General features: G+C 40.4%; 1 protein-coding gene across 6 annotated transcripts in view; it reads left to right on the plus strand.

The window, feature by feature from the left end:
• The window catches only part of MATCAP2 (microtubule associated tyrosine carboxypeptidase 2), a 66,068-nt gene that overhangs the window by 3,340 nt on the left and 35,363 nt on the right, over positions 1-27,365 (plus strand). For 4 of the 6 annotated variants that reach the window (XM_001103522.5, XM_002803321.4, XM_077996938.1 and 1 more), the window contains exon 1: positions 20,805-21,106. In XM_001103522.5, coding sequence (XP_001103522.1) covers positions 21,082-21,106 — 25 coding nt within the window. In that variant the 5' untranslated portion in view covers positions 20,805-21,081. The other 2 variants (XM_015133720.3, XM_002803322.4) reach the window with 2 other exon arrangements.

Below are 27,365 nucleotides of genomic sequence, written 5' to 3' on the forward strand. Positions count from 1 at the left end.
ATATATTTTCCTTTAGGGTTTATGCTTTTTATGCCTTAAGAAATCCTTCCCTAACCTGAGATAATAAAGATGTTCTGCTGTACTTTCTTCTAAATATTTTAAAGTATGGCTTTTCATGGTTTTGGCTTTAAACTATCTGGATTGATCTTGTTTTTTATGTGAATAACCAGTTGTCTTAGCAGCAGTTATTAAATTGTCCATCCTTTCTCTCATTGACCTGTAATGCCACTTTTATAATATATCAACTTTTCTTTTTTTTTTCCCTCCCCCTGAGACACTCTCGCTCTTTCACCAAGGCTGGAGTGCAATGGCCTGATCTTGGCTCACTGCAACCTCCGCCTCCCGGGTTCAAGTAATTCTGCTGCCTCAGCCTCCCGAGTAGCTGGGACTACAGGCATATGCCACCACGTCTGGCTAATTTTTGCATTTTTAGTAGAGTTGGGGTTTCCCCATGTTGAGGCTAGTCTCAAACTCCTGGCCACAAGTCATCCACCCACCTAGACCTCCCAAAGTGCTGGGATTACAGGCATGAGCCACCATTCCTGACCAACTGTTCTTTATTTTATTTTATTTTATTTTATTTTATTTTATTTTATTTTATTTTATTTTATTTTTTGAGATAGGGTCTTGCTCTTTCACCCAGGCTAGAGTGCAGCGGCACGATCATAGCTCACTGCAGCTTCAAATTCCTGGCCTCAAGCAATCTTCCCATCTCGGCTTTCCAAGTATCTGGGACAACAGGTGCGTGCCACCACACCCCGCTAGTTTTTAAAATTTTTTGTAGAGACAGGATCTCACTTTGTTGCCCAGGCTGGTCACCAACTCCCAGCCTCAAATGATCCTCCCACCTTGGCCTTCCAAAGTGCTGGGATTACAGGTGTAAGCCACCATGTTCAGCCTCAACTTTTTATGTACGTGTAAGTCTATGTTGGGCTCTATTCTGTTCCACTGGTCTATCTATTCCTCTCCCAATATCACACTATATTAGTTATGTATGTTGATATCTGGTAGGGCAAATTCCAATTCGACTTGGATTATTTTGCCTTATTGTTCTTCCACATGAATTTTAGGGTCAGATTCTCAAGCTCCAAAAAGAAAAGAAAAGAAAAGAGAAAAGAAAAGAAAAGATAAAAGAAAAGAAAATCCTCTTCTGATTTTTAATCCAAATTGCACTGAATTTATCACATAATTTGGAGAGAATTCGCATCTTTGTGACACCAATGCTACCCATTTATGAGCATGGTATATCTTCATTATACCTGCTAAAAATGTCTATAACAAACTTACATAAAGATCTGTAAACTGTTGTTAAATTTATTCCTACATATATTTGTTGTTGCTGATCTTATTAGTTTTAGTAATTTATTTATAGAGAGGGATCTTTTTAAAATGTAAATTTTGCTGTGTCAATTCCTTGTTTGGAGCTGCTCTTTCATTGCAATTAAAATGATATCCAGTAATATCCTTATCATACCCACAAGGCCATGCATGATCTGGATCCTACCTGCCTCTCTGAATAACCTAGTATTCTCCTGACATCACAATACATTCCCTTTTTTTTTCCACTAGGCTCCAGCTTCAGGCCTTTTTTCTGGTCATAAAAAATGCCAAATTTCTTCCTACCTCAAGGACTTTCCTCTGCCTGGACACTCCTCCTCTACATTTAGCACGTCTGCTCCTCATTATTTGGGCCTAAGTTTGCATGTGCTACCTCCTGAAAGAGGACTTCTTTGATCAGGTGGCCACCCCCGTCTTCTCTGCCCACCAATCACTTTCCATTCTATTACTCTGATTTCTTCATCCCATTTGCCACTATCTGATATTATTTTATTTATGTATTTATGTTTATTATCTAGACCTTCCTACTAGAGTATAAGCTATGGCAGTGCAGGGCCTTGTTTATAGCTGTAGCCCAGCACCTTCTGGCACATGAGTGCAGTAGATACTTGTTAAATAAATGAATATAAGAATAACACTTGTTCCTATTTTAGAGATGGGAAAACTGAGATGCAAAGAGGCTAAGGGATTTGCCTAAATCATCAAAAGTGTCTTCCCTACTTGTTTAAATAAAACACAAAACTTCCCAAGTTGTTTAAATAAAGACCACAACATAATACATTAAGAATAGAACCAAGAGTCTGAGGTAGAAATAACTGGAGATTAAAGATAACCCTGGAAAATGAGTATTTGCTCCTTCTAAGACCTGCTCTTTTAAACAAATGAAATAATAATTATGTCTTTTGCAAATAAAATTGCTGATAAAAAGGCTGAAAAACACAAAAATTTGAAAGCATGGACTGCAACAAAGACCATCCAAATGCTGTATACTTACAGTTAATTTTTCAAAATACAGTCACACACATTTGTATTTTATATTTTATACTATTTTTATATTTTTAAAAATACTATTTATATTTAATTTTTAAATTTTTAGACTATTTATACTTAATTCACAAAGTAATACAATAACACAAATCTTTTTATTTTTACAGGGAGAGAAAAGGCCAAGACCTAATCATAAGGCAGTGGCAAGAAGAACTAAACTCAAGTTCTCTACCTCAGGTTATCTGGCTGAAGGGCCACTTCTTTTACACTTTTTAAAAATTATTATTATACTTTAAGTTCTGGGGTACATGTGCAGAACATACAGGTTTGTTACATAGGTATACACATGCCATGGTGGTTTGCTGCATCCATCAACCTGTCATCTACATTAGGTATTTCTCCTGATGCTGTCCCTCCCCTAACCCTCCACCCGACTACAGGCCCTGGTGTGTGATGTTCCCCTCCCTGTGTCCATGTGTGCTCATTGTTCAACTCCCACTTATAAGTGAGAACATGCGGTGTTTGGTTTTCTGTTCCTGTGTTAGTTTGCTGAGAATGATGGTTTCCAGCTTCATCCATGTCCCTGCAAAGGACATGAACTCATCCTTTTTTATGGCTGTATAGTATTCCATGGTGCATATGTGCCACATTTTCTTAATCCAGTCTATCATTGATGGACATTTGGGTTGGTTCCAAGTCTTTGCTATTGTGAACAGTGCCACAATAAACATACATGTGCGTGTGTCTTTATAGTAGAATGATTTATAATCCTTTGGATATATACCCAGTAATGGTATTGCTGGGTCAAATGGTATTTCTAGTTCTACACATTTATGATAATGAAGAAACTAGAACCATCAAAGGATGTTATATATTATTAAAAAGGGCTATTTTGCTTGTTACTACTCTCTACTATTAATGATTAATGATTAATGGTACTAATCTCTACTATTAATGATTCTTAGTGCCACATAGATTTTTTGTTTCTAGTTTAATTGATGAAGATGTTTCAGATTCCAGAATGGCATAAACATATTGTGCTTTCTGAATATATTATATTGTTTCCAAAAACCAGTGCAACTACAGGTGTAACTCCTTTATTCAATAGACTAATCTCAAAATGCATACAACTTTAATCTCCTTTTTATTTTCTCATGTGGTTAATAAGGATATTAAGATAATTCATATTTAAAAGACCACAGTAAATCTTTTCATAAAGAGGAAGAATTATTTTATGTACTTATCACACTATACTTTTTATATTGATAACTTTTCTTTTCCATACCTAATTTCTTAAAGCTATTTTTACAAAACTTAACTTTTAGTGATATCATACAAGTCACTCCTAAATATTACAGAAATAACAGAAGCCAGTGTTTCCTAAATATCAGAGTCCATTTATTGAATATCAAATATAACATCTGAAATTTTTCTCCCATGCAAACAGGCATTTTGCAAATTTCACTTTTTTGAGACAGACCCTGTCACTCAGGCTGGAGTGCAGTGGCACAACTCTGCTCACTGCAACCTCCGCCTCCCAGGTTCAAGTGATTCTCCTGCCTCAGCCTCCCAAGTAGCTGGGATCACAGGCACCCGCCACCATGCCTGGTAATTTTTGTTTTTTTTGTTTTGTTTTGTTTTGTTTTTAGTAGAGACAGGGTTTCACCATGTTGGCCAGGCTGGTCTTGAACTCCTGACCTTAGGTGATCTGCACCACCTCGGCCTTCCAAAGTGCTGAGATTACAGGCATAAGCCACCGTGCCCGGCCACAAATCTTCTTAAATTTGATACAAGAGAACAAGAGAATGTAACAGGTTTATTGCATTCCATTGATGTCTGTCATGAGTTTAGTGATCTTCTAAACACTTCAAAAATTTCTCCTCACATACGATTTCCAGACCCAGGGTTCATTAATTCTTTCATTAATCCTTCCAAATGTTGGGGTTCAGGACATTCACTTTCACTCTCCTCTTTCCTGCTTCTCACAGTCTGACACTATCCCAGTCTTCCTCAGTCCTGTTCATGCCTGGCACTTAATAGGCCCCCAAGAAATGTTCGCTGTTTGCTGATATATTCTCCGGGACCACAATCTCCTTCCTTTATTTTTTTGGCCGGTGGCGGGGGAGGCGGAGTCTCGCTTTGTCACCCAGACTGGAGTGCAGTGTTACCATCTTAGCTCACTGCAACCTCCGCCTCCCAGAGTCAAGCGATTCTCCTGCCTCAGCTTCCCAAGTAGCTGGGATTACAGGTGCCCACCACCGTGCCTAATTTTTTGTATTTTAGTAGAGATGGGGTTTCACCATATTGGCCAGGCTGGCCTCAAACTCCTGACCTCAGGTGATGCGGCCTGCCTCGGCCTCCCTAAGTGATGGGATTACAGGCATGAGCCACCTCACCCGGCCTCCTTCCTATACTCTGACCTTACCATTCCTCAAACCTTCCAACTGTACTGACCTTCTCCTCCCTTCTCATCCACCCACATGTATGACCATACATGGACTCCAGTCAACACTTGGAAATGCTCCAGCTCCAAGATTTCAAACCCCAAACCTGGTCTCCTGATTCTAATCTTGCCTCCTTATCTCTTCTTCAGTGCTGCTCACTCCTTCTAAACCTGCAAGTCCCCTCCCCTCTCCCTTCCAGTCCTAATATTCAGTTCATTCTCCTTTTTCACCTTTGGGCCCAGATTGAAAATATTATAGCTGGGGCTTTATAGCTATGCCCAGGTGTTAACCTTGATCTCCTACCACAACCTTTTCTAAGAGGTCACATGCCTCATAAGTAGCTCAATCTATTTTGAAAAGGAGGCCAAGAGAAAAGGGAGTTTAAAACAAAACAAAAAACAAAACAAAACAAAACCACCAGCCTGGCCAACGTGTGAAACCCCATCTCTACTAAAAATACAAAAAATTAGGTGGGTGCAGTGGCACGCACCTGTAATCCCAGCTATTCAGGAGGCTGAGGCAGGAGAATCACTTGAACCTGGGAGGTGGAGGTTGCGGTGAGCCGAGACTGTGGCACTGCACTCCAGCCTGGGCTACAGAGCGAGACTTTTTCTCAAAACAAAACCTTAGAGCTATCAGGGAATTTACAGACCACCTAATCCAGCTCCTTAAAATAGTAGATGAGGAAACAAGACTGTGAATAGTCTAAGATTTCCAGAGCCTGCCATCAGCCTTTCCTGGGTCTCTTCCCAAACACTGCCCATCCTCCTTTAAGCCTCACTTGCTCCTTCCCAGCCAGACCTCAAGAGAAACTATTTTAATACCATTCTCCTTGGTCTCTTGTCCCTCTTGCTGCACTTAACTTGCTAATCTCTAACCTTGTTTGTTCTGTTTTCCTGGCTTGCTCAACATTGCCAGAAAAAGACAAGAAATTGAGCCAATTCCATTTCAAATTTATCCCACTGGACCATTAATGTTGCTCAGAATCCATTTGAATCATTTGAATCAGAATCCATTTGAATCCCTATCATAGTCTCGATCACATTTCCCATCCCACCCCTTTCCTCTCTGCAAATGACCTTACCACCCACTTTGCTTAGTGTTCAATACCAAGGAAAGCACGCAGAGATTGGAACCCAATCACCTGCTGTTCATTCCTGAACAAACCCTGCTATTTGCCACCTCTATGGCATGCTCATCCTACTCCTACTACCAAAATGTCCTGCCCATCACCTTTGAATTTCTAAATACAAATCCAGCTTAATAGTATATCCTACAAGATTTCTTACCTACTCCAAGTGAGGTCATCTTCCACCTTAGTACTCAATTTGCACCACTTTATTTTGCCATTATTTCAGACTTACAGAAAAGTTATGAAAGGTTTACATGTACACACAGAGAGAGAGAGAGAGAGCGCAAAAGTGGAACAAAGATTCCTGGATTCCAGGAATCATCCAGATTCCCAATATAGTAACATGTTACTACACTGGCTTTATAATCTCTCTTTCTCTCTCTCTCTCTCTCTCTGTGTGTGTGTGTGTGTACTTACCATTGTGTTACAATTACCTCCAGTATTCAGTATAGCAACATACTATACAGGTTTGTAGTCTAGGAGCAATAGGCTACACCATCTAGGTTTATGTAAGTACATTCCACGATGTTCCCACAATGACAAAATCACCTAGTGATACATTTTTTTCAGAACATATCCCTATCAGTAAGTGACACATGACTGTACATATACACATATACTTATATACATTTACATATATACATACATACTCTGAAGTGTTTAGGGGGAAAAGGATATCATGTCTAAAAGCTACTCTTAAAACAGTTCAGAAAAAAGTCATATATATGTATATAGGTATATATATATACACACACACAGAGACACACACATGCATAGTTATAGTTACATAGTCCTATATGTTTCTCTCTGTGTAGACATAGACAGATAGAAAGAAAGATAAAACCTTGTGGGTTCTTCTTCCTCTGCCCCATAACCAAATGACTGAGAACTCTAAATTCTTCCTGGAATGCTCTTATCTGCCTGTGTACACTCCCCAGGTGATCTCCTCAGCCCCACTGACTTAAAATTTCCATCCATGTAGTGGAGTTCATTCCAATATGGCTGAATAGGAACAGCTCTGATGTGCAGCTCCCAGTATGATTGACACAGAAGATGGATGATTTCTGCATTTCTAACTGAGGTACCTGGTTCATCTCATTGGGACTGATTGGACAGTGGGTGCAGCCCACGGAGGGCAAGCCAAAGCATGGCGGGGCATCACCTCACCCAGGAAGCGCAAGGGGTCGGGGGATTTCCCTTTCCTGGCAAAGGGCAGCCGTGACAGTATGTACCAGGAAAATCGGGACACTGCCACCCAACTACTGAGCTTTTCCAATGGTCTTAGCAAATGGCACACCAGGAGATTATATCCCGTGCCTGGCTTAGTGGGTCCCACGCCCACGGACCCTTGCTCACTGCTAACGCAGCAGTCTGAGATCAAACTGCGAGGCGGCAGCCTGGCTGGGGAACAAACGTCTGCCATTGCTGAGGCTTGAGTAGGTAAACAAAGCAGCCAGGAAGCTTGAACTGGGTGGAGCCCACCTCAGCTCAACGAGGCCTGCCTGCCTCTGTATACTTCACCTCTGGGGGCAGGCTATAGCTGAACAAAAGGCAGCAGAAACTTCTGCAGACTTAAACATCCCTGTCTGACAGCTCTGAAGAGAGCAGTGGTTCTCCCAGCATAGTGTTTGAGCTCTGAGAACGGACAGACTGCCTCCTCAACTGGGTCCCTGACACCTGTGTAGCCTAACTGGGAGACACGTCCCAGTAGGGGCCGACTGACACCTCATACAGCTGGGTGCCCCTCTGAGACAAAGCTTCCAGAGGAAGGATCAGGCAGCAATATTTGCTGTTCTGCAATATTTGCTGTTCTGCAGCCTCAGCTGGTGATACCCAGACAAACAGGGTCTGGAGTGGACCTCCAGCAAACTCCAACAGACCTGCAGCTGAGGGACCTGACTGTTAGAAGGAAAACTAAGAAACAGAAAGGAATAGCATCAACATCAACAGAAAGGACATCCACACCAAAACCCCATGTGTAAGTCACCATGATCAAAGACCAAAGGTAGATAAAACCACAAAGATGGGGAGAAACCAGAGCAGAAAAGCTGAAAATTCTAAAAACCAGAGAGCCTCTTCTCCTCCAAAGGATTGCAGCTCCTTGCCAGCAACGGAACAAAGCTGGACAGAGAATGACTTTGATGAGTTGACAGAAGTAAGCTTCAGAAGGTCGGTAACAACAAACTTCTTCAAGCTAAAGGAGGATGTTCAAACCCATTGCAAGGAAGCTAAAACCCTTGAAAAAAGATTAGATGAATGGCTAACTAGAATAAACAGTGCAGAGAAGACCTTAAATGACCTGATGGAGCTGAAAACCATGGCACAAGAACTACATGATGCATGCACAAGCTTCAATAGCTGATTCGATCAAGTGGAAGAAAGGGTATCAGTGATTGAAGAGCAAATGAATGAAATGAAGCAAGAAGAGAAGTTTAGAGAAAAAAGAGTTAAAAGAAATGAACAAATCCTCCAAGAAATATGGGACTATGTGAAAAGACCATATCTATGTTTGATTGGTGTACCTGAAAGTGATGGGGAGAATGGAACCAAGCTGGAAAACACTCTCCAGGATATTATCCAGGAGAACTTCCCCAACCTAGCAAGGCAGGCCAACATTCAAATTCAGGAAAAACAGAGAACACCACAAAGATATTCCTTGAGAAGAACAACCCCAAGACACATAATTGTCAGATTCACCAAGGTCGAAATGAAGGAAAGAATGTTAAGGGCAGCCAGAGCAAAAGGTCGGGTTACCCACAAAGGGAAGCCCATCAGAATAACAGCAGATCTCTTGGCAGAAACTCTACAAGCCAGAAGAGAGTGGTGGTCAATATTCAACATTCTTAAAGAAAAGAATTTTCAACCCAGAATTTCATATTCAGCCAAACTAAGCTTCATAAGTGAAGGAGAAATAAAATCCTTTATAGACAAACAAATGCTAAGAAATTTTGTCACCATCAGGCCTGCCTTACAAGAGCTCTTGAAGGAAGCACTAAACATGGAAAGGAACAACTGGTACCAGCCACTGCAAAAACATGCCAAATTGTAAAGACCACTGATGCTAGGAAGAAACTGCATCAACTAATGGGCAAAATAACCAGCTAACATCATAATGACAGGATCAAATTAACACATAACAATATTAGCCTTAAATGTAAATGGGCTAAGTGCCCCAATTAAAAGATGCAGACTGGCAAATTGGATACAGAGTCAAGACCCATCCGTGTGCTGTATTCAGGAGACCCATCTCACAAGCAGAGACAAACATAGGCTCAAAATAAAGGGATGGAAGAAGATCTACCAAGCAAATGGAAAGCAAAAAAAAAAAAAAAAAAGCAGGGGTTGCAATCCTAGTCTCTCATAAAACAGACTTTAAATCAACAAAGATCAAAATAGACAAGGCCATTACATACTGGTAAAGTGATCAATTCAACAAGAAGAGCTAACTATCCTAAATATATATGCACCTGATACAGGAGCACCTAGATTCATAAAGCAAGTCCTTGGAGACCTACAAAGAGACTTAGACTCCCATACAATAATAATGGGAGATTTTAACACCTCACTGTCTATATTAGACAGATCAACGAGACAGAAGGTTAACAAGGATATCCAGGACTTGAACTCTACTCTGCACCAAGCAGACCTAATAGACATCTACAGAACTCTCCACCCCAAATCAACAGAATATACATTCTTCTCAGCACCACATCGCACTTATTCCAAAACTGACCACATAGTTGGAAGTAAAGCACTCCTCAGCAAATGTAAAAGAACAGAAATCACAACAAACTGTCTCTCAGACCACACTGCAATCAAATTAGAACTCAGAATTAAGAAACTCACTCAAAACCACTCAACTACATGGAAACTGAACAACCTGCTCCTGAATGACTCCTGGGCAAATAAGGAAATGAAGTCAGAAATAAAGATGTTCTTTGAAACCAATGAGAACAAAGACACAACGTACCACAATCTCTGGGACACATTTAAAGCAGTGCGTAGAGGCAAATTTATAGCACTAAATGCCCACAAGAGAAAGCAGGAAAGATCTAAAATTGACACCCTAACATCACAATTAAAAGAACTAGAGAAGCAAGAGCAAACAAATTCAAAAGTTAGCAGAAAGCAAGAAATAACTAAGATCAGAGCAGAACTGAAGGAGATAGAGACACAAAAAACCTTCAAAAAATCAATGAATCCAGGAGATGGTTTTTTGAAAAGATCAACAAAATTGATAAACCGTGAGCAAGAGTAATGAAGAAAGAGAGAAGAATCAAATAGATGCAATAAAAAATGATAAAGGGGATATCACCACCGATCCCACAGAAATACAAACTACCATCAGAGAATACTATAACACCTCTACACAAATAAACTAGAAAATCTAGAAGAAATGGATAAATTCCTGGACACATACACCCTCCCAAGACTAAACCAGGAAGAAGTTGAACCCCTGAATAGACCAATAACAGGCTCTGAAATTGAGGCAATAATTAATAGCCTACCAACCAAAAAAAGTCCAGGACCAGATGGATTCACAGCCAAATTCTACCAGGGTACAAAGAGGAGCTGGTACCATTCCTTCTGAAACTATTCCAATCAATAGAAAAAGAGGGAATCCTCCTGAACTCATTTTATGAGGCCAGCATCATCCTGATACCAAAGCCTGGCAGAGACACAACAAAAAAAGAGAATTTTAGACCAATACCCCTGATGAACATCGATGCAAAAATCCTCAATAAAATAGTGGCAAACCAGATCCAGCAGCATATCAAAAAACTTACCCACCAAGATCAAGTTGGCTTCATCCCTGGGATGCAAGGCTGGTTCAACATATGCAAATCAATAAACATAATCCATCACATAAACAGAACCAATGACAAAACCACATGATTATCTCAATAGATGTAGAAAAGGCCTTCAACACATGAAAAAATGCTCATCATCACTAAACATCAGAGAAATGCAAATCAAAACCACAATGAGATAGCATCTCACGCCAGTTAGAATGGCGATCATTAAAAAGTCAGGAAACAACAGGTGCTGGAGAGGATGTGGAGAAATAGGAACACTTTTACACTGTTGATGGGAGTGTAAACTAGTTCAACCACTGTGGAAGACAGTGTGGCGATTCCTCAAGGATCTAGAACTAGAAATACCATTTGACCCAGCCATCCCATTACTGGGTATATACCCAAAGGATTATAAATCATGCTACTATAAAGACACATGTACACATATGTTTATTGTGGCACTATTCACAATAGCAAAGACTTGGATTAAGAAAATGTGGCACATGTACACCACGGAATACTATGCAGCCATAAAAAAGGATGAGTTCATATCCTTTGTAGGGACATGGATGAAGCTAGAAACTATCATTCTGAGCAAACTATCCCAAGGACAGAAAACCAAAGACCGCATGTTCTCACTCATAGGTGGGAATTGAACAACGAGAACACTTTGACACAGGGCAGGGAACGTCACACACCGGGGCCTGTCGTGGGGTGGAGGGGGCAGGGGGAGGGATAGCATTAGGTGAAATACCTAATGTAAATGATGAGTTAATGGGTGCAGCAAACCAGCATGGCACATGTATACCTATGTAACAAACCTGCATGTTGTGTACATGTACCCTAGAACTTAAAGTATAATAAAAAAAAATAATTAAAGAAAAAAGAAAGAAGTCTTAGGGGTTTTTGAATCTTGTTCTTACAACTTAAAGTTCAAGATATTTAATACATGCAGGAATTACATATTGGATTTCAAAGACTTCAATTGTGAGATTCAGTTAAAAGTGCATTTTTCTAGTGTATTTATCTGAATAATTATTTGTTATATCTTTTATGTTATATCTCATATAATCATCTAAAATTTTGTTTACTATTTCATGAAATAAAAACCTCAAAAAAAAACAAAAAAAAAAAAAAAGAAAGGAAAGAAAACCCTGGAAAGTGGCTCTAATACAATATTTTTCAATTGGAATTAATTTTTCAAAATGAAAATGGCTTCATTGTTATTTTTATTATAAAATTAGTATATGTTTGTTATTAAAAATAAGTACAAAAATCTCTAAAAGAAAAAGGGAACAATTACCAGCAGTTCCACATTCCAGAGCTCATCACTGTTAGCATTTAGGTATACAAATAGCCAAACACTTTTCCTATCAATACAATTAATTTTTAAATTTGACCATTATGCAATGTACACATGCACTGAAACATCATACTGTATCCCATAAACATGTGCAATTATTATGTCCATTAAAAACAAGATAAAAAACATTTACAAAAAAAAAAAATTCCATCCATGTAGTAATGTCTCCTAAATTTATTTCTCTAGCCTGGTCTCTTCCTTGAGATCTGAAATCCAACTGCCTATTTGAAATCTTGGCTTAGAGGGCTGGGCACAGCGGCTCACACCTACAATCCCAGTACTTAGGGAGGCCAAGATGGAAGGATTGCTTGAGCAGAGGAGTTTGAGACCAGCCTGGCAACAAAGCGAGACTCCATATCTGAAAAATACCAAAAAATTAGCTGGGTGTCCTTGACATGCCTGTGGTCCCAGCTACATAGGAAGCTGAGGCAGGAGGTTGAGCCATGTTTGAGCCACTGCCCTCCAACCTGGGTGACAGAGCAAGACCCTCTCTCAAAAAGAGATCTCAGCTTAGATATCAATTGGCATATTAAACATGACATATCCAAAATAGAATTTCCCCACTAAACCTGTTCTCCAGTCTTTTCCATTTCAACTATCCACCCAGTTGTTCAAGCCAAAATCCTAGGAGTCATGTTTAATTCCTCCTTCTACTCTTCCTACTCCATTCACACACTAACCTGCTGATCAACTCTGCCTCCAGAACGTATCTTGAGTCTTCTACTCCTCTTCCTCTCCATACCTCCCTTTCCACTCAGACCCATCACCACTCTCTCACTTGGCCCACTGCAAGAGGGTCTTACTTGGTTTCCCTGCTTCTACTCTCAACTTGGTCTCCCGGCTTCTACTCTCAACTTCTTATTCATTGTCCTCAGAGATGCCAAGGCAAGCTTTTAAAAACATAAATCATGTCATGTCACTGCACTGTTTAAAATCCTCCAGTGGGCCAGGTGCAGTACCTCATGCCTATAATCCCAGCACTTTGGGAGGGCAAGGCAGGAGGATCACTTGAGTCCAGGAGTTCGAAACCAGCCTGGGCAACGTAGTGAGACCTTGTCTCTACAAAAAAAAAAAAATTAGCCATGCGTGGTGGGTCATGCCTGTAGTCACAGCTACTCAGGAGTCTGAGGTGGGAGCATCACTTCAGCCCAGGAGGTAGAGGCTGCAGTGAGCTATGATCTCACCACTACACTCAGCCTGGGTGACAGAGTGAGACCGTGTCTCACAAATATATATATACATAAAATAAAATGGCCAGGCACGGTGACTCATGCCTGTAATCCCAGCACTTTGGGAGACTGAGGCAGGCAGATCACGAGGTCAAGAGATCAAGACCATCCTGGCTAACACGGTAAAACCCTGTCTCTACTAAAAAATACAAAAAATTAGCCGGGCATCGTGGCAGGCACCTGTAGTCCCAGCTACTCGGGAGGCTGAGGCAGGAGAATCGCTTGAACCCGGGAGGCGGAGGTTGCAGTGAGCTGAGATTGAGCCACTGCACTCTAGCCTGGGCAACAGAGTGAGACTCCATCTCAAAAAAGAAAAAAAAAAATCCTCCAGTCGCTTCTGATTGCACTTGGAATAATACTGAAATTAGGCTGGGTGTGGTAGCTCACGCCTGTAATACTGGCACTTTGGGAGGTAGACGGCGGAGGACTGCTTGAAGCCAAGAGTCCCAGACTAGTCTAGGCAACATAGTGAGACCCCCATCTCTATGAAAAATTTTTAAAAAATAAAGAATAAAGTCAAAACTCCCTTCCCTGGCCCCTGCCTACCTCTATTCTCCTACCCACTTTCCCCCAGCTTACTAGACTTCAATCATACTGACCTTCATGTGGGTCCAGGGATCATGCCAAATCATTCTTATCTCAGGGCTTTTGGCTTTGCAATTCCCTTTGCCTAGATCGCTTGTCCCCTAAAAATTCTGACTCTTATTCTTCAAGCGGCTGACATTTGTTCTTCAAGCCTTAGCTCAAAGGTACTTTCTCAGAGGCCTTTCCTGATCACTCCAAGTTACCTACCATCTAGCATACTTTCCTGATTTGCTGTGCTTCATAGCACCTATCTGTATCTGAAATTATATCTTTTGTTAAATTGGTTGTTGTTTTTTTTCTCCCAGTATAAGTTCTATGAGAACTGGGACTCTGATTTACTTACCCTAGCATCCCTGTCATATATGCTAAAGGACTGATTGATGCATGTACATAATTTTTATTGCTTTTTTTTTTTTTGAGATGAAGTCTTGCTCTGTTGCCCAGGCTAGAGTGCAGTGGCACCATCTTTGCTCACTGCAACCTCCACCCCTGGGATTCAAGTGATCCTCCTGCCTCAGCCTCCCGAGCAGCTGAGACTACAGGCATGCACCACCACACCCCGCTAATTTTTGAATTTTTAGTATAGACAGGGTTTCATCATGTTGGCCAGGATGGTCTTGAACTCCTGACCTCAGGTGATCTGCCCACCTTGGCCTCCCACAGTGTTGGGATTACAGGCGTGAGCCACCAGGCCCAGCCATCATTTTTACATATGTATATACATACCATCAGTAAGTTCTTTAAAGGTAGGTTTCAATCTTTTTCATCATCTTTTTACCTTGTATATAATAGGAACTTAAATATCTGGAAGGAGTTAAGTTAATGCACATCTTGGTTTCTCCAAAATATAATTAAGAGCAGTATCTTTTTGGCTGATTAAAAAACATCCTTCCTCCCTTAATCATTTCCAACAAACATTAAAAACATCATTTACACACATATAAAATCACAGTGTTCCCCAGGGTTTTTGTGCTGTTCTGTTTTCATTGAGGTGAAAAGGCAGAGGCATTTCACAAAGCATTCTTTTATTTGACTTCCACTTAATGCTTTTCATTCTCCTGAATATAGACATGCTGCAAAACATTCCATTCTCTTGATATAGACATCCTGAAAGCATTCAAACTGTGCTGAATTTTTTTTTTTTTTTTTTTTTTTGAGGCGGAGTCTCGCTCCGTTGCCCAGGCTGGAGTGCAGTGACGCGATCTCGGCTCACACTGCAAGCTCCGCCTCCCGGGTTCATGCCATTCTCCTCCCTCAGCCTCCCTAGTAGCTGGAACTACAGGCGTCCGCCAACACGCCCGGGTAATTTTTTTGTATTTTTAGTAGAGACAGAGTTTCACCGCGTTAGCCAGGATGGTCTTGATCTCCTGACCTCGTGATCTGCCCATCTCGGCCTCCCAAATGAAATTTTTTTAAAAGCCAAGGAAAAACCAATTCTACCAACTATTTTCTAGATTTCTTTGTTTTTCCTCCTGTTTTATGAATCGAGAAACATTGTTTACAGTTTGCCCTGAGGCTTCTGGTAATGCTTATCAGCGTCTGAGGTATTGCAACTAGAGTTGCTCTGTTCTTTTACAACCATAGGCTGCAGAAGCTTCCCTCCCCATTTTTTAAGTTTCTCATCTGAAACTTACAAGTAAGTAAATATAGTGTTCTAATTCATTTTTTGTTAATAAGATAAAAACCTCTTTTTAATAAATTAAACTTTTTTCAGTTGCAAGCATGATATGCTCTTAAAAAACTGAACTTCTGCTATAGAAAGTGAAGTATTATAGGCTGGGTGTGGTGACTGACACTTGTAATCCCAGCACTTTGAGAGGCTACAGAGGGAGGATTGCTTGAGGCCAGGAATTTGAGACCAGCCTGGGCAACAAAGCAAGACCCCATTTCTACAAAAAGTGCCTGTGGTCCCAGCTACTTGGGAGGCCAGGGTGGGAGGATCGCTTGAGCTGAGGAGTTATGATCACACCACTGCACTCCAGCCTTGGCGACAGAGTGAGACCCTGTCTCTGAAAAAAAAAAAAAAGTGAAATAATATACTTTTCTTCCAGTAGCAACACTTTCTGGCAGCCTTGTCCAGACCCCATCTCTCTCTTCCTCTTTCTTGGTCTTTACTAGCCTTTATGCCCTATCAAGGTAAACGATCAAACCTCTCCTGAATCTTTAACAAGCTGGATGTTGATCTCTTTTTCTAAAAAGAAAATGATCTTCTCTTATTACACACAGATGGTATAACTTACCTTTTTTTACTTTTTTTATACCAAAACTCCATCAACTAACTTATGAATAGTAAATAAACATTTGTCAACATCTGTTCTACCATGTAAAAACAATATACAGATAAACATGAGTAGTTAATTAAACAAGCACTGACGAAGTAAAAAAAATAGTTAATTACTGGGCATGGTGGCTCACATCTGTAATCCTAGCATTTTGGGAGGCCGAGGCAGTCAGATTGCTTGAGTCCAGGAGTTCAAAAACAGCGGGGCAACATGGCAAAACCCCAACTCTACAAAAAAAAAATAAAAATTTCGCCTGGCCTGGTGGCACATGCCTGTAGTCTCAGCTACTCGGGAGGCTGAGGCTTAGGTAAAATCATGGCATGAACCATGATCATGCCATTGCACTCCAACCTGGGTGACAGAGTGAGCCCCTGTCCCAAAACAAAAAGTGAAATAAAATTAAAAAGTTCTTTACCTATAACATAACAATCCTGCCACACATAAAATAACAATATTTCTATCAAAACACCTATTTTTCTATTATTTTAAATCTAAAATTAAATGGAAATAATCCTTACAGATATTCATTAATCAAAATGATCCACAATACAATGCTTCTAGAATACATAAAGATGACCATAAAAGGAAAGTGAGTATATCTCAGCAAGACAACTGCAATGGCATTTTTGGTTATTATTGAAAAATTTAAGTTTAATAAAACTTTAAAAAGGGTGAAGGGCATCCTTAAAGGTAAACATAAATTATTAAAATCAGTTTTAATGGCCAGGGACAGTGACTCACGCCTATAATCCTCGCACTTTGTGAGGCTGAGGCGGGCAGATCACCTGAGGTCAGGAGTTTGAGACCAGCCTGGCCAACATGGTGAAACCCTGTCTCTACTAAAAATACAAAATTAGTCGGGCATGGTGGCGCACGCCTGTAATCCCAGCTGCTCAGGAGGCTGAGGCAGGAGAATCACTTGAACCCAGGAGGCAGAGTTTGCAGTGAGCCAAGATCACGCCACTGCACTCCAGCCTGAGCAAAAAAAAGAGCAAAACTCTGTCTCAAAAGAAAAAATAAATAAATAAAAATAAAAACAAAAGCAATTTTAATAAATTCCTAACTTGATCTTGAAATTAGTGCCCTAAAAATGGAGCAGTAACATAATTAAGTCAATCATCTTGTCTCAATATTAATGGTTAATGTAGAAACAGGTATAAAGGAAAATTTCTCAGAAAGATGAGATTGTTCATTGTTCTTGTGGATATGTAAAAACAATGCTGACTGAAAAGCAGCCAACTGGACAGCTGCAGATGCTGAACCCAATGGAAACACTAAGCAGGCATAGCACAAATCAGTAATTAACAAAGCAGATGCAGAAAGCTTGATGAGGGTGAATAATTGCATAGATGGGAATAGTAAAAGGAGCTGGTAACAGTACAAGTTTTATAAGAAATTGGATAAACTCTTTGTATTCATGAATTTGTTAGCAAGAGTGCTTCAATAATACACAGATAATAGATTTTAAAAATGTTTTGATTACATTGATAAATACCTTTATATGGTACTTATCACTAAAGAAATTTAAAAATGGTCCACAGGAAAATATTGGTAGGGTGAACATAAAAATAATTATAAAAGTAAAGAATGAAGTAATATTTCAGGTAGGCTAACTACAGAGGCATCAAATTTGTTTATTTTTGGCATTCTTAATTTTAATGACATGTTGAAATTAGAATACACAACATTTTCTAATTTTTATATGTATGTATGCATGTACATATATATACACACATGCATGTATTTTATAGAAAATCTTCCCGGCCGGGCGCGGTGGCTCAAGCCTGTAATCCCAGCACTTTGGGAGGCCGAGACGGGTGGATCACGAGGTCAGGAGATCAAGACCATCTTGGCTAACACGGTGAAACCCCGTCTCTACTAAAAAATACAAAAAACTAGCCGGGCGACGTGGCGGGCGCTGTAGTCCCAGCTACTCGGGAGGCTGAGGCAGGAGAATGGTGTAAACCTGGGAGGTGGAGCTTGCAGTGAGCTGAGATCCGGCCACTGCACTCCAGCCTGGGCAACAGAGCGAGACTCTGTCTCAAAAAAAAAAAAAAAGAAAAAAAAAAAGAAAATATTCCCTACTAGTCAGGACTTTCCTTGAGGATAGGTATCATGTTTTGTTATATACTCCAAAAACACCAAGCCCAGTGTCTTCTATATAAATAAATACCTGTGGAATCAGGAAGATAATATATATCTTGGTTACTTAAAATATAATGAAAATAGGCAATATGATTAAACATACTTTAGTAAAAGCATTCAGAGTAAACTGCACAGACACTGAACATATGACTTGGTAACATCTTTTAGGAGGCTTTCTTTTTTGAGAAATAGCTCTTAAACTACAGTGACAGACTTTTTTGAGAAATAGCTCTTAAACTGCTCTTAAACTGCAGTTTAAAAACTAGAAATTTGTAGAGGTATAGATGCATTTATAGCAAACTTGGAAAACAGCTTTCAGAATTCTGGGTATATAAGGAAGCCAACAGCATGGTTCATTTAGAGCCTTTTTCCTTAGGACATATGTTGCAAGAATTACTACTCTTACAAATGCAACAGATTCATTGCTCATTACTATAGCAAGTGTTTTAACCCAAAGCAGATTTGTTCTTCATCTATTGGTCCATTTGATATAATTCCATATTATTTTAGTTATCATTATAAATGCACACACTTTCTATTGTCTACTTATTCATTAATTCACAAATATTTACTGAGGGCCTGCTACGTGCCAGTCACTCTTCTTGGTGCAGGGATATAGCAGTGAACAAACAAAAATCACTGCACTTGTGGAAATTTTATTCTAGGGATAAAATATCAGACAATAGTTATGATAAATCAATAAAATATGTAATAAATTAGACAATGTTAAGTGCTAAGTAAAAAAATAAAGCAGAGAAGGGCTATAGGAAATATGAAGGAGTAGAATTTTAAATAGAGTGGCCAGGGAAGGGTTCACGAAGAAGTGACATTTGGGTTAAGTCCTGAGGAAGCAAGGGAGATAGTCCTGCAGATATCTGAGGGTAGAACATTCCATGCGGGGAGAATTCCAAGTTGCAAAGGCCTTGAGGTGAAATAGTGCCTGGAATTGAGGAATATCAAGGAGGCCAGTGTGTCTATGGGGGAGGAAGTAGTTGGAGATGAGATCAAAGGGGTGACAGGAGGCTAGGTCATAAAGGACTTCACAGGAAAGGAAGCCACTGAAGGTTTTGAACAGAGTGACATGATCTGATTTTTTCACAGGTTCATTCTGGCCACTGAGTTTTGAGAACAGTGTGAAAGAGGGTAGGGTGGGAATACAGAGACGGTCTAGAAGACTGCTATAATCCAGACAAGAGGTGGTGGTGGCTTGAACCAGAGTGGTAGCAAGTGGCTAGACTCTGGATGTATTTCGAAGATAGTATTCACAGGATTTGAAGACAGAATATGAAGTGAGGTTATCCAGTATTTGTGATATAGTTATATTTCCACTGTTCTCTCCTAAGTGATGAAAAAGAAACAATTTCTCACAAGTTGTCTGACATTCTCAGAGTTTGACGGTCCTGATATTCAACTTTCTTTTGTTCCTGAGTTTGAAAACACACCCCATTATTTCCATGTCTTACCTCAGCCTTGAGGATGAAGACTGACAGTTGCCAGCACTATCTCATGAGCTCTTCCTAGACTGTAAGCTCCACTAGGCTTATTTCATTCCCCTTGATGTCCTCAAAGCCTGACTCAGAACCTTGCACACGTTAGGGTCTCAAAAAATGTTTGTTGAATGGTTTAGTCTACATTTCCCATTCCCACTGTTTTTTTTTTTTTTTTAAGTTTCACCGTGTCACCCAGGCTGGAGTGCTGCAGTGGCGCGACCATGGCCCACTGCATGCTCACCTCCCAGACTCAAGCAGTCCTCCTGCCTCGGCCTCCCGAGTAGCTGGGACTACAGAAGTGCGCCGCCACGATTTGTTAATTTTTTGTGTTTTTAGTAGAGTTGAGTTTTCGCCATGTGGCCCAGGCTGGTCTCCAACTCCTGGCCTCCAACGATCCACCCGCCTTGGCCTCCCAAAGTGCGAGGATTACAGACATGAGCCACCGCGGCCTGCCTCCCAGTTATTGTAAAAGATTAAATTTTCACACTTGCTAATGTGAAAATGAATAATAAACTGAAAATAACATTAAGCCCTTATCAATTGCAGAATCACAAGCTACAGTGTGAATTTCAGTATTAAGGATAGTATGCTGGGGTACTGTCAAGTGGTCATTGAGCCTCTTGCACTTTTCACTCTTACTAGCTCAACCTAAAGGTGTTTTAGCTTCCCCGCACCTCCTAAGCGGAAGGACTGGCTTTGCTATTTGCAGTTAGGGCCGAGTGTCACAGCGCACCATGGAGTTCAGTCCCCTTTAAAAGGGTACAAACGTCTCTGAAAGATCAGTCAACATGCGTTATCCGACTAGCGGGAGACCCCAGCCGCTCGCGGGCACAGCCACAAGCCCCGGAGACACTAGCCCGCGCTGCGCACGCCGGGAGTTGTAGTTCCTCCCACTCTCTCTCGCTGCCCGCCGGCCTTCGTCGCACTAGCGCCCCCAGCGGCGCGCAGGCTCCGGGAAGCGCAGCGCGCGCGGACCCCGGGGGCAGTTTCCTAGCAACCGGCGCAGCTGCTACGTCACGGTGGCAGGTTCTAAGCGCTGCCGGGCACCGTAGGGCCGCCGTGTGTATCTTCCAGCATCTGCGGGCTGGTGGAAGCGCTGCTCACAGTCAGTGTCCGTACGTCTTCGTCCGCCATTACCCTCCTTATCCTGCTCCAGGTAGCGGACAGCCGCCTCCCGCCGCGCACCCTCCACTGAGGCCCGGGTCAGAGACTAGGGGCCGCCCGGCCCGCCCCTGCGCGGCCCTTTCCCCTGAGCCCGCGGAGCCCGCCGCCCCGGGCCTCGGGGGAACGATGCTGGAGTCCATTCGCGTGACGGGTGAGTGCAGGGAAGGGCTGGCCGCGGCGCGGGTGCGGGGCGGACCGGGGTCCCGCCGCCCGGGGTCCAGGTAATGGTAGCTACCGGCTGGGCGCGCCGCTCGGGACTCCACCCTGCGTCCCGACCCCTGCGGGGCGCTCAGGAGGCGCTCGCGAAAAGCCTACGGAGGGAAGAGAGAAATCGGCCCCTTTTCCTTTCGTCACTTATTATCAGTAAGTACATGCTGTGGAATCTCGTGAAAAATATTATAATAATAGACCGGTTGCTGGTCCTACAAAGGTACAATCCAAAGATTGTTAAATCTTCAAAACACGCTAGGTGTGTGATTAAGCTTCATAATTTTCTAGAATAGTCAGAAAAAATAAGCTAAGTGAAAGAACACATCTGTATTTCAGTATTTATGCTGTGTATATTTGTGTGTGTATGCTTTTATTCTTAAACGGTGAGAACATTTTGAGTTGATATTATAATAGGCCATTTTACAGTACAGATTATACCAAGGGTAAAGTCTTTAAACAGACCCCAGGTCAGAAAGTCTGAAAGTTTACCTGCATTTTTAAAAATTCAGTTCGATCTCTGGGAGCACAGAACTTGACTCTTACTATTTGTAAATCGCTATGCGTGTTAGCCATTAAAAAAAAAAAAAACCTTACGTAATCTTAGAGTAATTTTCTAGGCAATTTTCCCAGCATTTGATTCTGTACGCAAACATTTTTGCAAGGCAGGGTTTTGACAGTTCAGAATTATGACGAAGAACAACGGAGTAAAGGGAAATACCTACTCCTCAAACTAGTGCCAAAATAAGGCCGGAATTTTAAATTTTAAAACAATGCAGTACCTAATAGACTATTTTTCTGTGAGCACTCTAACTGAAAAACCAAACCCCTTGCCAGTGAAAACATGATTTTAATTTTATACTGTTTTATTTCATGTTCAGTGTTACACAGAGTTGATTTGTGCAGTCATGACATTGCCGCGATGTATCTCATTTATGTTGACAGGAAACATAGTTAGGAGCTAAGATTGAAAAGGCAACTTTAATTGGCGTTAGAGTTTTTAAAAATGTGATTTGATGTAGATGCTACTTTCGTCCTAAAACACAATTAAAATGTCAAAAGTTACTTAAAAGTACCATACCTCCTAAATATGGAGCGAGGTTTCTCAACCTCAGCACCATTAACTTTGTTGTTGTTGTTGTTTTTGAGACAGAGTCTCGCTCTGTCACCCAGGCTGGAGTGCAGTGGCGCTGTCTCTGCTCACTGCAATCTCCACCTCCCGGGTTCAAGCGATTCTCCTGCCTTGACCTCCCGAGTAACTGGGATTACAGACGCACGCCACCACGCCCGGCACATTTTTGTAGTTTTAGTAGAGACAGGGGTTCACCATGTTGGTCAGGCTGGTCGGAACTCCTGACCTCAGGTGATCCTCCCACCTCGGTTTCCCAAAGTGCTGGGATTACAGGCATGAGCCACTGTGCCCAGCCTAGCACTGTTAACTTTGGACAAGATAATTCTTCCTTGTGGGATGCTGTTCTCTGCCCCGACCCCATAATTGTGACAACTAAAAATCACAATTGGGCAGGGGGGTGGGGGAGGGCAACATCTTCTTCTCCATAGAATCAGTGCCTTGAAGAAAAATGTAGATTTCTGTCACAGTGCACATTATTTAACTGAGAAATCACATAGATTAAAATTATTTTCCCAAACCGTAACAATCATTGTAGAGATACAAATAAAATAATATTAGTATTAGAAAGCAGATACTCTGATCATTTAGTCATGCAGAGTGATCTCTTGATATGTCAACATGTTGAGTTAGAAGTTTGAGAAGAGATACTTTAGAAAGTAGTAGACCCACTCCTCTTGTCTCATTTCCCTTCCTATAATTTAGTGGCGGTACATTTATCAGTCCAACCCTGTATGTTTGCAAACCCTGAGGTAAATAATTTGGCAGTGAATTTCTATAGTACAATAAAGTTCAAATAGCCATTTGAGACCATTCAGGCCTCTAATTTACAATTCCTTTAAAAATAACTGGGTCATTTTTCAGACTACTTTCTCTCTTACATAGTACTTAACTAGTTGAAATCATTCTAGAGCCCGGTGCCCAGCATTTCACTGCGATATCAGAAAAACCCAATTTGGACAGCCAGAAACTTCATGTAGAGAGTTAAGCTGAAAACATGCCCTCCTCTCCCCTGGTCATTCCCTCACGATTCATTGATATCTAAGATGGCCATGTTCTTCTTTCTGGTTAGCAGAACTTGATTGTGGTAAGAGTACTGATGGAAATGTGTTCATTTTTTTTTTCAGCTCTAAAAGTTGTTACAAATATAGAACAGACTCATTATTTTATATTTCAGGAATGAAGCAATTACTTGTTTCTGAAATCACTTCCTATGTAATATCTTACCCACTTTTGACTTATTAGTATATGCTATCTCTGCTGTTTAAAAATGGAATCAAATCAGAAAAGGTTTTTTTTGACTTCTCATGGCCTTTCAAAGAGGAAGGTTCTCAGGCTGGGTGCAGTGGCTCACACTTGTAATCCCAGCACTTTGTGAGGCAGAGAGCAGATGGATTACCTGAGCTCAGGAGTTCGAGACCAACCTGGGCAACACAGCAAAACCCCATCTCTACAAAAAATTAAAAAATTAGCCGGGCATGGTGGCCCGCGCCTGTAGTCCCAGCTACTTGGAAGGCTGAGGCAGGAGTATCACTTGAGCGCCCAGGTGTCAGAGGTTGCAGTGAGCCAGAATTGCCACTGCACTCCAGCCTTGGTCACAGATTGAGACCCTGTCACAAAAAAAAAAACAAAAAAAAAAAGAAGGTTCTACTTTAGCTTCTGGGATTTAAAATAAAAAAGAGGGTTTATTATACTAAAGCCACTAAAATCTTGATTCTAAAATATAGATTAATTACCTTATTAACATGAAATTTGCCTTGGAATTCAAATTTAATGATTCAAAATATTTCCCTATGTACATTTTTCCATGTGGTGTTTCTGTAGGAGCTGAATATAATATTTAATGTGATACTAATAATAGTTAACAGAGGCTGCTTACTTATAGTCCAGCACTGTTCTCAGCACTTCACACATATTAACTTTTAAAATCCTTACAACAGTACTACGAAGTATGTATTATTATTATCATCCCATTTTACAGATAAGGAAACTATAGCACAAAGAAGTTATGTAACTTTGTCAGGGTTATAGCTATTAATAAACAGAGCCAAGATTCATACCAGACAGCTCCATTCCAAAGCCCATGTTGTCAACTACTAGGAAAATCAGCTCACTATTATAGTGACTGTACACTGATTTGAGCCACAAAACCCAACCTCAAGATTTCATTTAATATCTGTGTCACATTATCTGATGGTTTGCTCAAGTGTTGGTTTTTAGGTTTTTAATCACAGGCAAGTATGTAATAATTTTTACCTGGGAAAATCCTGTTTCACTTGAATATAAATTTGTTGTTTTCAAAATAGAAGACATCTAGGTCATTCATTAAGAAAATGCTGTGAGAAACCATATAAGATTATGTTCATTTATGATTTCCTATTGGCTTTATTTTGTATGTGATGTAAGAAGTGATTAATGAGTCATTCCAGAAATGAAGTGTCTTTATATCAAAGATGAATGTTTAAAAATACTGGAAACGAAAGTCTTAAGGCCAGCGTTAGGCCATACAGGATGAATATACCTAGGCACATAGCTCCTATTTGTTCTACAGCGGCAAGTACTTCCATTAAAACTTACCATTAAAACTTGTCTTCAACATCACTAATTGTTTCATTTTTCTTTTGCCTTCCTGGGATTATTTTTTCCACAATAGTCAGGCAACTAAGTCTTTTACCCTTTCTTTCCTCTCAAATATTCTCTTCCCTTGTCTACTTCTCTGGCCACCCTTTCATAAGCAGGATAGTGAATGAGCAAAACCAAACACAGATGTATGTTGTAAAAAAGCTTATAATTTCATTGTTGAGGAAGTCTGTCATACAACAAATATAAACCTGCAACCACGATAAAGGACTTCGAAGAAGAGATATAAGGTGTTATGAGGTTCTAAAATGAAAGAGTTAAGGAAGGCTTCCTGACCAAGTGCTATTTGAACTGAAAGATGAGTGGGTATTAATCTAAGAAAAAGAGGGATAGAAGGGCCCAGCAGACACAGAGAGTAGCATGTGAAGAAGTATGCTCGGAGAGAGCATGGTAAGGATGAGATAGGGTCAAAGTGAGAGAAGGCTGAAGTGGAGAAACTGAGGAACACAGTGTGAGGTGAGGCTGCAGAGGCAGAAGGATCTGACCGAGAGTGACCTCATAGACCACAGTTAGGAGTTTTGTCCATCCCAAGGGAAAGCCATGTTTGTTTCTGGCACATTCAGTGTTGTTTTAGATGATGTATAATGCTCACTCTTACCACAACCATCACCATCAAGGGTATCTAGACTACTCTGTATATTTCTAACTGTAAAAACAACAAACATACAAGTTTCTGACCCCAAAACAACAGTGTCCCATTATAAGTTACTAATAGAGCAACACTGAATTGCTCTTACCTGGGACTGTGAAATTTTTAGGAATCCTAAAGTACAGTCAAGTTTCTGAATTCCTCAATGACATTAGCAGTGCCTTTCGTCTCATTTTCTTAAAGTTGATAAGCTACATTGGTTGCTATTGAATTTAGAGATACTATAGTTAATAGATTATCTGTTATAGTGTGGACAAATTGAGCAATAAATGTATTTTTAAGGATACTGATTTTATACATCCTTAAAAAAATTAAAGTGTAACTTAAATAAAGTTTACAAGTCTTGAATGTGCAGGCCAATGACTTTGTACATACATAACCATTGCCCAGAACAGATAGAGAACATTTCCAGCACCTAGCAGGTTTCCTGGTGTCTCCTCCTAGATTATGATTCATCCCTCAAAGGTAACTGCTATTCTGACATCTAATACCATAAATTAGTTTTGCTGTTTTGGACTACATATAAACGGAATTATACACTATATAATCTTTTGATGTGGCTTCATTTGCTCAACATTGTCTGAGATACATCCATATTGTTGCTTACAATGTCAGTTTTCCTTTCATTGCCGTATAGTCTTCTGTTGTATGAGCCTACCACAATTTATCCTTTCTACTGTTCATATTGTTTGAGGTGTTTTTGTTTGTTTGTTTGTTCGTTTGTTTGATTTTTAGAGTTGGGGTTTTGCTATGTTCTGTAGGCTGGACTTAAACTCCTGGGTTCCAGTAATCTTCCAGCCTCAGCTTCCTAAATAGCTGGGATTACAGGCATGTGCCACTGTGCCTGGCTTCTTTTGAGTTTTAAGTGATGAAATTCTTGATAAAATTAAAGTTTACCTTGTTTGGGGATTATTTTGTTTTGTTTTGGCCTTTCTTTTGTTTGTAATCAAGTAACCTATTGTTTTGTGGTATAAAATTATCCCAGATTCTCAGGTTTTGTAAGTATTAGTGAACCACGGAAATTTCCATTTTGTAGGTCAAAACTGGTTGAATAGTATTTGCCACCAGGCTTTCTTTCTGGTGATCTTCCTTTTCAGCCAGAGACCTCTTGATTCCTATGAAACCTCACCTACTCACAGTTGTGAAACACTGCATTTAGAGAGCAGTGTCTCCCTTTTCCCCCATTCTTTTAGATGAGGAACGGGAGGTAACGATGGACTTAATGATTAGGCTAATATTACAGAGGGTCATTGAAAGAGCTGGGAATGGATGTCAGGAATCTTGGTATCCTTTTCTCCTGTTCTAGATATATACTAAGCTTTCATTGTGTTGATTACTTCGGTATATTCATCTACTTGTGAATAGACTGTCAATTTTAATGCACAAATATTATTTACCCTTTTTTCTTCAGTATGGGTAATCAGGTTGGGGTGAACAATTTTCTTCTATCAACAAATTATTTTCGTTCTTCCCAATATTATAGTGAAACAGATTGCTTGTAGCTTAAGTTTTACATTATATAATGAGTACCTTTAATGTGAGAAAGTATGCTTTTTAATTACCTTATTACTTTTCTGGGAAAACACGAGCTACACTTCCTCCAAATAAGTCTGTTTATGCTTTAAAAATGTTTTAATTCAGGAAAAAGGATTCAGAGAATAGGATGTTCTTTAATAAATTGTGTCAAATGTTATCAGCCTCTTAGTGTTCTTAACCATGTTCAGGTCTTTTTTCCACAAAATAAGCAATAGTATTTAAAATTACAAAAACAATCTCTTAGGTTCT

The sequence above is a fragment of the Macaca mulatta genome, chromosome 3 (genome assembly GCF_049350105.2).
Source record: "Macaca mulatta isolate MMU2019108-1 chromosome 3, T2T-MMU8v2.0, whole genome shotgun sequence".
NCBI classification, from domain to species: Eukaryota; Metazoa; Chordata; class Mammalia; order Primates; family Cercopithecidae; genus Macaca; species Macaca mulatta.